The sequence below is a fragment of the Chaetodon trifascialis genome, chromosome 2, assembly GCF_039877785.1.
Source record: "Chaetodon trifascialis isolate fChaTrf1 chromosome 2, fChaTrf1.hap1, whole genome shotgun sequence".
Lineage (NCBI taxonomy): Eukaryota > Metazoa > Chordata > Actinopteri > Chaetodontiformes > Chaetodontidae > Chaetodon > Chaetodon trifascialis.
The window spans coordinates 1,780,313-1,791,299 of record NC_092057.1 but is presented as its reverse complement, the minus strand read 5'-3'; the positions used below and the strand labels follow the sequence as shown (position 1 = coordinate 1,791,299).

General features: G+C 44.6%; 3 protein-coding genes across 3 annotated transcripts in view; 2 read left to right on the top strand and 1 right to left on the bottom strand.

Annotated features, from left to right (window-relative positions):
* The window catches only part of LOC139345073 (RNA exonuclease 5-like), an 8,301-nt gene extending 6,680 nt beyond the window's left edge, over positions 1-1,621 (bottom strand). The window contains 4 exon segments of the mRNA XM_070983538.1: positions 403-510; positions 843-963; positions 1,058-1,184; positions 1,342-1,621. Of these exon segments, the coding sequence (XP_070839639.1) occupies positions 403-510; positions 843-963; positions 1,058-1,184; positions 1,342-1,610 (625 nt within the window). The 5' untranslated portion in view covers positions 1,611-1,621.
* A 1,276-nt stretch (positions 1,622-2,897) lies between these two features.
* eri2 (ERI1 exoribonuclease family member 2) lies at positions 2,898-6,857 on the top strand. The gene is made up of 9 exons (XM_070985847.1): positions 2,898-2,997; positions 3,286-3,350; positions 3,445-3,525; positions 3,611-3,738; positions 3,823-3,985; positions 4,236-4,336; positions 4,713-4,794; positions 4,887-4,975; positions 5,379-6,857. Exons 1-9 carry the CDS (start codon positions 2,975-2,977, stop codon positions 6,855-6,857), a joined length of 2,211 nt encoding a protein of 736 aa, XP_070841948.1. The 5' UTR covers positions 2,898-2,974.
* Positions 6,858-7,768: 911 nt separating this feature from the next.
* On the top strand, positions 7,769-10,748 carry thumpd1 (THUMP domain containing 1). Its single transcript, XM_070981100.1, has 5 exons — positions 7,769-8,240; positions 8,626-8,803; positions 8,888-8,973; positions 9,097-9,259; positions 9,378-10,748. Exons 1-5 carry the CDS (start codon positions 8,034-8,036, stop codon positions 9,692-9,694), a joined length of 951 nt encoding a protein of 316 aa, XP_070837201.1. The 5' UTR covers positions 7,769-8,033; the 3' UTR covers positions 9,695-10,748.
* The last annotated feature ends 239 nt before the right edge of the window (positions 10,749-10,987 follow it).

Below are 10,987 nucleotides of genomic sequence, written 5' to 3'. Positions count from 1 at the left end.
TGACGCTGAGCTTTCTCTGCGTTTCAGCCCAAACACTGAGCTTTCAGAGAGGAAGAACCCAGAGTCACCGGAAAGCAGTGACACGGATCGTCAGTCCGGTTTTAGCTGCGCTGCTTCCTGTGACATTTTACAGGGATTTTAGGGTCCTCGTCCTCGTGTGCAAAGCCCTTAACGGGCTAGCAATGAGCTACATTACTGAGCTACATTACAAAACCCCTTGTTCACTAGTTGCTTTCACCAACACTGCGATCATCTGCTGCTGGTTTACTGGAGGTTTCCGGCAACAGACCAAAGAAAATCAGGGATGCAGCCTTTGTCCCTCACGCCCCAAAGCTGTGGAAGACACCACCTGTGGATATCAACGAGGCTAGCTCACTAAACACCTTTAAAGGGAAGACTCACCTTTGACAGGGAAACGTTTCCTGATCATCTCCTCCTGAGAGAGAACATACGCCACCAGTCCTCTCCTCTGCGTCCCAAACTTGGTGATTACTGGATGAGTCCTCAGCGCTGCAGCAGTGCACGACACACACACACACACACACACACACACACACACACACACACACACACATGCAAATAACACTCAGAGGAAACACAAAACTACAGCTGAGAGATATGAAATTACTGACTAAATTAAATATTAGAGCATTCAGAAGATAATTACACACAAGCAGATTATCTGACTGGAGTGGAGTTTGGATGTGACCTGCAACAGTCGAATAAGTCCAGAAAATATTTAAACCTTTGACTAGATCTACTATCAGGCTCCAGCTGAACTGAGTGTGTGTTCATGTCATTTCCCAGGTCTACACACACTCACAACAAATGCACATCCTCACCTCTGTGTAACTGACTGCCTTCACCGTGCCTTTGGGAAAGCCACAGAGTGTCTGATTTGGGAACTTCACTGCTGAAGATTTCGGACGCCAGGTCGGAAGGTGATGGAGTAAAAGTGGTCCTCTACACCAGCAAGAAAAAACACAAGCACCGGTGTTAAGACACAGACACTGAGGACACTGAGGACACTTTCGTCCCGCTACCTCTGCTTACTCACAGTGGTGTAGGTGGTCCTGAGGTGTCGCAGGGTCAGGTAGTGTTTATAGAAGTGACTCTGGCTCAGGCCCTCCACGATCACCACGTTCACCGCTTTAATCCTCTTCTGATGGAGGAGACGACACCAACTAAAGGAGACACGGGGGAAGCATAAGTGTTGTAGTCTGCAGCACAAAAGACTTAAAAAGACTTTAAACACATCATTTAGATTATCCAACAGCACAGGGATGAAGCATAAGTACGTCACAGAGAGTTATTTGATAAGATCTTACTATCAGTCATTACCTGGGCTGTTTAACACCACCTGTTTTCCCCAGAGCGGCGTAATGCAGCAGCTCCGTCAGCTCATTCTGTGTAATTGGCTGCTGAAGGCGGTCGAGCAGCACAGAGATCCTCGGCGAGCGGGAGGGACGTCCACGCTCCAGCGTCTCCTCATTTTCCTGCACAGTTTTTAATCTCTTGGCCGTCTCATGTGCTGTGGGGGCGACGCTCTTTCTTTTCTCTCTGCTGCATGCTGCTGCTGCTGCTGCTGATGATGATGATGAAGGCTCCATGTATAAGCTCAAGTTTCTACTGGGAGATTTAAAGACCGAGATATTTGAAATGTGTTTTCCTGTGTTTAGCTGACTAGGACCGTGCATATTGCATATTATATAGAGTATATTTCCTCATTTAAATCAGCATGTTCAGCTGTATTGTGAGCTGTTGTTGCTTTGTACCAAGATGAAATAAACATAGAGAAAAAGATACAGAAAATAAATTTTGTTGGTGGATGTTTTCTTGCTTTCATTGATGACAGAAATATGCATCCACTGAACCTCAAGCTATTCCAGTTTCTGTATGGCTGCAATAATCCTGCAGGTGAACCCACAACACAGACTTCTGCGACAATAAATGGAGACAGGGTGTGTAGAAAAACATAATACTGAAAATGTAAAATACTGATGTTCTGGATCAACTTCACTCTTCACCAGGTGAGACTGTACAGGTACCAGTGAAGAACAGGAGACACCAGGAAGCTGTTCTATGAAGCAACCACGATTATTAAAGAAGATTGACTTAAATGACAGGAAGTTGTCCCCATTATGAAGAGATGTGTGCACTAAAAGCATTTCTAGTGACGACAATGTGTTTGTGCTGCAAACGTCAGATAAATAACATAAACCGGTTCAGTGGTTGAACTGTTCGGTGTCTCATTATTAGAGTAAGTTACACAGGAAACACAAAACCATGAAGCTAGCTAACACTTTTCAAAAGACTGTACACTTATTAGTTTACGAGATAGTATTTATGAGTATAGGCGTGAGAATAGTAATGAAAATGTGTAAATACCAGATGTTATTGCTCCAGCAGGCTCTAAATTCATGTCTTTCCACCACTGGTAGCGGCTAAAAACACATGGTTAAAACTCAGACGCTGCCGCACGTTACCGTATGTGATAGAAAGTTAGACAATACGAGCACTACTTCCGGTTTGTAACTTCCAAAGTTAAACTTATGCGTTGACTAATGTGTTTCAGTTCGTACATGTAGCTAAAATTACGTAGATTTGAAAGTGTTTAGTCTGACAAAAATGACAACTACAGATCAGACTTATTCTGTGTCGGCATTTATGTTTTTCACTCTTGCTGTCTTACATTAGCCGCTCATTATCCAGTATTTCATGCTCTTGTTTCGACTTAAAAAACGAAGCAACCGGAAGTGTAGTTCGTTCAGTTTCGATAAACGCCGTGATCTTAATGTGGTCGACTATCTATATCTGCGATTGATTTCATGGGCCTGCAGACTCAATAAATCAAATGCAGACTGATGGATGAAGGTTTGAAAAAACAGCGCGATTTTTGCTGCGTTTCGTGGTGGCAAGATTTTATAGTTCCATGTGTTTTTTGTAAAATTAGTTAAGTAATAACAATAACGTTATGTCTACAAAGAAACTGGCCAAGTAAGTAACTGAGTGACCATGAGCATTTAGCCTTTAGCGTTAGCAAACAGCTAAAGTAAACAAACCGGGAGGACAAAGAAACGTTTGTAACGTAATAACTGTTAATGTTTTAGTAACTAACGTCAGACATTTGTTATGTGGAGTGCTTTCATAGTGTTTAAACTATGTAAACTTTATGTTTAAAATGGTCCACAGTGCTTTGCGGCAGTTTGAGTTTGGGCAAACACGTCGAGGCTGAAGGTATCAGTAAGGTTTTAACAGGCTCTTCAATCCCTTTCGTCCTCACAGAGAACTTGGATTACTGAGGCAGAGGAGTCAGTCTTCTAACGGGTTAAAGAAATCACTGGCAGCAAGTAAGTATGAGTATTTGACTTGATAATGTGTGTGACACACTGGAACACGTTGTTGGACTTGCAGCTGTTTAAAATGCTGCCTGTTTCCTCTCAGATCAGATATTCTCATACCTGATTGTGATTGACTTTGAGTCCACCTGCTGGAGGGAGAAAACCAACTACAGTCAGGAAATTAGTAAGTAGCCCCTTCACGTGTTTCTCCGTTTCTCTCTGACTGCTGAAAACACCCATCCATCTTTCCTTTCTTCCCTCTCATGCAGTCGAGTTTCCTGCTGTTCTGCTGAACGCGTCCACTGGGGAGGTCGAATCCGAGTTTCACGCTTATGTTCAACCCCAAGAACGCCCCATTCTGTCTGAGTTCTGCACTGAGCTGACCGGGATTACACAGGTGTCTGCACGGACAGGAGCATGCTGCTTCAGACGTACCTGTGGACTTCACTTCCTCTGACCGCGTCCTCCGTCTGTCTCACAGATGCAGGTTGAGGCGGGAGTCCCTCTTCAGATCTGCCTTTCTCGGTTCAGCCGCTGGCTGCAGCGCCTGCAGCTCGATATGGGGGTGGTCTTTCCCAATGCACAGCAGAGATCTTCTGCACCCTCAGCTGCTGACAAACTGTGTGCTTTCCTCACATGGTCAGGTAAAAGTTAATGGAATTGGTCTATGACTCATATGGTAACCTTCAGGTATCACAAATCCATCACGAGTGAAAGACGGTATTTCCTGCATTGGAGACAATAAAACACTAAACATAAACTAGAATGCAATTTTTACCTTCAGACATTACAAATCCTGTACAACAATGACTTATCCGGCTCTGTTACCACAATCCCATGATTTATTTCACCATGTTGGGATTTTAACGCGCCTCCTTCTGCGTTGCGTATCAGACTGGGATCTTGGCGTTTGTTTGCAATACGAGTGTAAACGCAAGCAGCTCCATAAACCTGATGTGCTCAACAGCTGGATCGACCTGAGAAGCACCTACAGGGTGAGTGGAGGCTCATCTGCCTTGTCTCTCTTTCATGCTTCTGGTTACACCAAGAATTGTTTGATGCACCAGTTATTTGCTTGATTGTTGATTTTATAAAATGAATAACATTTTATTTAGAAATTCCCATTTTAAGTTACCAGAGTAGTTTTCAGTGATCTTTTTTTGTTTGACAAACAGTCCAAAAACCCAAAAGTAATAAAAATAATTATTGACATGAAACCAGGAAAAGCAGCAGGTCACATGTAAGAAGCTTTAATGAACGATTATTTGATTTTTAACTGCTAAAACTTTCTGTCAGCTGCTAATTATTTAGAAGAGGCCTAATCATTTTAGCACTTCTCATGTTGCGATTAACTCTTTTTTTATTTTTCAGATGTTTTACGACAGGAAACCCAAAGGCCTGAACGGGGCGCTGCAAGATCTGGGAATACAGTTTTCAGGGAGAGAACATTCTGGTATAGAGAAAAAAGTAGAAGAAAAATAAATCTTAATCTGACCGTAAAGTCTTAATCTAATCCTGCGTGTCTTGATTTTCTTCTCTCCTCAGGTTTGGATGATGCTCGAAATACAGCTCAGTTGGCGGCGAGGATGATGAGGGATGGGTGTGTGATGAAGATCACTAAGAGCCTGGTGAGGGTGAGTGGCCGTCGTCCAACGATGCATCCCAGCTCCTAAATCCCGGCTCCCCCTTCTGCCTCCCCAAGAAAAACCTCTGATGTATGTTGACTGTGGAAGAAGCTTCGGTTCACAAAGATCCTGCATGCAGAAAGTTTGTTGTCGAGCTTTCTTATATAAACAAACAAACACATAACTGGATTGATGCAATATCATAATCACATATTCATACAGCTCACGCCAGTTTTGAGACTTTTGTGCTTGATGCTGTGTAAAATATGAAATAAAACTTTCTGGACACTGAAGAGACAGCAAACATGCAGTTTAATGGGACCATACAGCCTAGTCCAGATAGCTGCTGACATCATTTATTTCATAATACACTCAAGAAAAATCATTAATCTCCCTCATCTTCTTCTTATAGACCCCATTAATGGTCAAACCCATGTTTGGAAAGACAATTGCAGACGACAAGACAGAAAAGTCCAACACAGATAAAGAGGAAAACACACGTACCACAAGCAAACCCTCATTAACTGAGATCCCTCCCAAATCATGTCGGACTACATCATGTTCAGAGATCAATTCGAGGGATTCAGACCCAAAGAGCTCGAGTTCAGTTCAGGAATCAGTTCAAATCTGTCAGAGCCTGATCTCACCAAAGACACTGCTGAATGGTACGACTCCGTCACTGTGGGGACACGACAGGACGTCAGTCCCAGCAGAGGCTGTCACCAATGTTTCCTCTCTGGTCATGAAGAATTCACCACACAATGATAACAGCAGCAGCAGCAGCTTTGTTCTGTGTTCCACCACTGTGGGCTGCCTCTCAAACCTGCCTCAACCAAACCTGCCCGCAACAACAGGAGCAGCGGTCGGGCTTGTGGATGAAGACGAAGGTGCAGATCTTTCAGTGGAAACAGAAGACAGGTGTGGTTCGTATGATGATGTGGTGCTGGAGGGTGATGACGATGTCGGCAGTGAAACGGAGAGAGGATCTGACGTCGATTACGTGTCAGATTTTGACAGCGGATGTCTCGTGTGGGCTGATCAGACACCGTCGTCAGGCGGTGAGGTCACGTTAACGGACAACATGAGAGACACAGAGAGCGTAAAAAACAACTTTCAAACTCAGAAGATGACCAGTGAGTCATCAACGACGTCTGCAGCTGCAAAGATGAGGCGCCACGTTAATGTGTCCAATCACTTAAGTGAAATCAGGCAGCATTCAACGATCTCAGAGCCCAATGTGTATTTTGCTGTGCCTGAAACTGTTACTTGGGACTCCAAATCAAATCAGCACAAAACAGGACTAAAAACCTGTTTACAGGTAAAGGAAAAGTCCCACGAGCCCCATAAAACAAACACACCTCTTCCATTCAGGCACAGAACCTTCACACCAGGAAAGACCTCCACCCCCGCTGCCTCCTTTGCCCGGCCCGGAGCATTCGTCAGGCAGCACGTCAATCACAAAGAGACTCCAAAGTCGTCCTTTACCATCTTCACTGACCCTGCAAACCCCTCCCGTCCCTCCTCACGTGGCTCTCTTTGCACCTCCAGGAACGTCCTCTCCTCTCTGTCCGCCAACACACCCTCCTCACGTGCCAATCGTTCCTCCCTCTCTGTCACAATGACAGGAGGTCAGAGGGTCACATCCCCACTGTGTGCGTGTGGCCGTCGGGCGAAGCGGCAGGTCGTGTCCAACGGTGGACCGAACCACGGCCGAGGGTTTTACTGCTGTCCGGTGCGCCGGTCAGGCGGCGGAGGCGTGGTCCAGAAGGGATGCGAGTTCTTTAAGTGGGAGTCAGCTGTGATGAAGAGCAGCTCAGCGTCACTCTGTCAGATCAGCTCGACTCTGAGCCGCGGTCCTCGTCAGAGGTCGGCCATAAGAAAGAGCTATTAATTATTATGTTTGTACTATTATTATTACTATTGATGTTGCATTCTCTGTAATCATCTGTGGGATATTTATGGAGGCTTGAAAGTTCTACCCTGCCTGGGGCACACTGTTTGGGTTGGGGGGAGGTTTGGAGGCAGATATTGATGCCATTGTAATTTGAATACATCTTTCTTGAACATTCAACGACTGTATGATTGCCTCTGTTAATAGAAAAGCACAATAAACAATTGATCACAAAAAAGAAAGAGCCACTAACCTGAGAAAAGAGCTGCTGCTGTATGATCTACCTCTGTGATGGCTCCCGAATAACGCTGTGTTTACTTCACACCGCAGCACAAATCAAAGCCACGCTTCACTGACGATGAATGCTCACTTTAATTTATTGATTGTACTTTGGATGATTAATTGTTTTTCTTACACATTTAGACACACTTGAATTTGTGAATAATGACATCTGATGAAATAATGCAATAAAGTAATATGAGTGATGTGGATTTTATTGAAGATAATCAACCGATAATGAAGACTGATGATAAACTTAATTTTCTGTGTGGTGTGCAGTAAATAAGCTGTTTTGTAAATGTACTGAAATGAACTGTTAGAGTAATAAAGTGTCTGTTTTAGTCATGACTTTGTTCCATGTTGTAATCTGTTATCTTCGCTCTCAGTTTTGGCTTGTTCTTATGAAGTTTATACACTGGTGGACTGTAACTGAGTACATTTACTCAAGTACTTCGACACAAGTACTCGAGTACTTCCTTTTTATGCAGCTTTATACTTCTACTCCACTACGTCTCAAACGCAGATATTGTCCGTTTTACTCCACGACATCCAGTGAAAACCACGTATCTCCAAACTTGGTGTTGCAGGTGTATAACGATTCGCCAGGACGCCGCAGCCTTTTGTCCCTCCTCACACGCCGTACGGGACAACCGAAAACGTGCTATGTTGTGACTGAATGGGACGTCGTCCGTTGAAACAGCTCCCGTTTGGACTGGGACACATGTTCAGAGAGACAGGCTGTGACATTTCGTGAACTTCACATGGCTTCACAGCTTTAACGTCTCCAAACGCGACCTGTTAGCCTCACTGTGAAGCTAACGGCTAACAGCCGAGGGGAGAGACCAAAACAAGGAGGCGGCTAAACACAACCTTTTGACTTGTACCGAAGCTGCTAACATGTCGACCGTCACAAACGACTCGAGGAAACGGAGCAAGAAGCGGTACGTGGCCGGCCACCACAGCAAGCGGTGGAAGGGCTCCCGGGAGCTGGAGGTGGGCATGCAGGGCATCCTCATCACATGCAACATGAACGAGAGGAAGTGCACCGCGGAGGCCTTCAACCTGCTCAATGAATACGCCGATAAGCTCTATGGGCCGGAGAAGGTGAGTCCAGGAGCACTTTACTGAGCCCTGCTGGGTTAAGCACGAGGCCTCTTCACGTTAGCCCTCTTTAAAAGTCACTGCAGCAGCAAGTGAACCTGGTTTGTGTGTCAGGTAAAAGTAACCACAGCAAAACCTTTGAAATGTGCACGTGCCTGCGATGACAGACCTGAATTAAACCTCAGGGTTGTCTGTTTTTCAGTACCCACCACTTGGTGTTTAGCTAATGATTATATGCTTTGACTAAAATGTGACCATCTGCTAAAACTGTTGATCAATCAGTGTCAGACAGTTTCACCAACAGTTGGATGATCAACTTATCGTTAAAGCATTCTTGTCTCTGGACTTTAAAATGTTGATTCGACAAATGAGATTTTGAATGAATCAGTTGCAAGAAAACAACGGGAGCAGCAGTGAAGAGGAGGAGGCTGACGAGGAAGATGTCGAAGAAGCCCTGAAGAAGGAGGTGGCACAGCTGCAAGCATCTGGAGCTAAACAGGAGAGGCGCTTCCAGGCTTTGGAGAGTGGAGCAAACAATGTCATCTTCATCAAAACTCAAAACCTGGGTGAGTCTTCGCTGATGAAGAGTCACTGATGTGAAGTATTTTTATTTTCTGTTATTATGGACGCATTTCTTTCCTTTTTTCTAGAATCTGACAAGCTGGTTCATCACATCCTGTCTGATCTGCACACCAGCAAGAAGAAGAAGTCCCGCGTGATCCTTCGGATGCTTCCTGTGAGTGAAGCCTAACCGTTTCAAAGCAGTCAGAATTCATGTAAAAATACACGTCAGGACAAAAGCAGCTGAGGTTTCATGCTCTCGTCCGCGGTGCCTCATCCTTGTTTTCGTCTCTTCCAGGTAACCGGAACATGCAAGGCCTTCCAGGATGACATGGTGAAGTACCTGACCACCTTCCTGGAGCCGTGGTTCAAAACCCCAAACTGTGCTACCTACCAGATCGCCTTCAAGGCCCGAAACAGCAGCCACAACAAGAGGGACGAAATCATCAAATCCATTGCAGGTAGAGTTGGACTGGACAGGAATGTGTTGCTCATATGATCTGATATTCTGTCCAATGAAAACACTGACTGGAAGCTGAATTTCAGCTGACTCGTCCGTCTGGTGTGTGATGGTTGCAGGTCTAGTGGGGAAGCTGAACCCGAAGAACAAGGTTGATCTGACCAACCCCGAGCTGACAGTCATCGTGGAGGTCATCAAGGCCGTGTGCTGCCTCAGCGTGGTTAAAGACTATACGCTGTACAGAAAGTACAACGTCCAGGAAGTGGTGAAAGAGGACACGCCGAAGCCTGACGTGACCACAGCAAAAACAGATTCGAATGTAGCTGAGCAGAATGAGACGAAGGACACGGACAAAGAGGCGAAGACAGGCGAAGAAGACAAAAACGTGGCACAGCGCGAAGAGGAGGCTAAAAAGGGCGAAGGTGACGGAGAGTGAGAGCTCACATTCAGAGAAACTGATTGTCAGCGTTTAGATTTCAGTTTTCTTCAAGTTGCTTTTAATGTAGTGCTTTTGTTTTAAATAGGAGGCTCAAATACTCAGTGACGTGACTCGAGGAAAAGCTGAGGTTAGAAGAGTCAAACAGAATCTGAATATAATGTCTTTTTTTTCTATCCATGTGACGCGTTGGTTCCAGCTTCACTGAGATGTCCATTCTTAAATAACGGGGATTTGAATTAACTGCACACGTCGCCGCTCTGCAGCCTAACTTTGCCGTCAGCTGACAGTTTTTTAATGCCAAATTTGATTTTTAATTTCAGTGTCATTTTATCTTGGACATTTTTTACTCCAAAGAGAAGAGTTCTGTTCAGGTTGACTGGTGTGTCACATTTTTTCTGACTGTTTCTTAAAGCAGTCCTTGGATTAAAGCTCCCTGTGTGTTTGACTGGGTTTGCCAAATATCCTTCACTCGTTTTTCAGTACTCTGCACTTCAGTGATTGACACTACAGGATGGAAGCAGAGGAAAAGACAGAAGGGTCACAGCTATAGGAACATCCTGCAGGCTGTCCGTGAGCCCACAGTTCACATCGTGTGGGGAAATGTCCTGTTTGACATTGTGTTTTGTGTCACTCTGCTGTCATTGAGCTGGTAGTTCCTCTCTGCACCACAAGATGGAGTGAATTCCTCACTTTGTGCAGACTTGGACTTCTGTGTGTCAGGTGTACTACAGTCATTGTTCACAGACTCATTTATTAAAATCTTTGATACAGTCTACTAATGTGCTTTCCTGCAGCACCTGCTGGTGAAAATATCTGCTTTAAATCATTTTCTAAACATCTTGCACAGTTTGTAATGAAGAACAGCACAGACTTTCACATCAGTTTAGAGAGATTTCACAGCTCATGCTTTCATACACGTGTATTTGACATCCTGACTGTCATTAACAGCTACGACCTGTGATGCTGAAGAACTGCACTGGTTTGAGTGAGTTGTTTCAGGTCTGAGTGATGATATGACTCAATAAAATTTGTCATATTTTGTTAGTAAATGAAATAATGTCATCATCTTTTCCTAAACCTGACCAAGTGGTTTTGGTGCCTCAGCAAAGCTTTATTTTGAAAGTCTGTCCTGACATTGAATATTTATTATCGATAACTTTTCTGCAGAATGCTCTTTTCATGTCTTGGTGAGGCAAAACTCAACACTGACACATCAGACTGGGGGGGTCTTAGCTTTGGTCTGACACCCGTCACAGCCTGGTTGAGATATTTCAGATCGGTGGACCAACC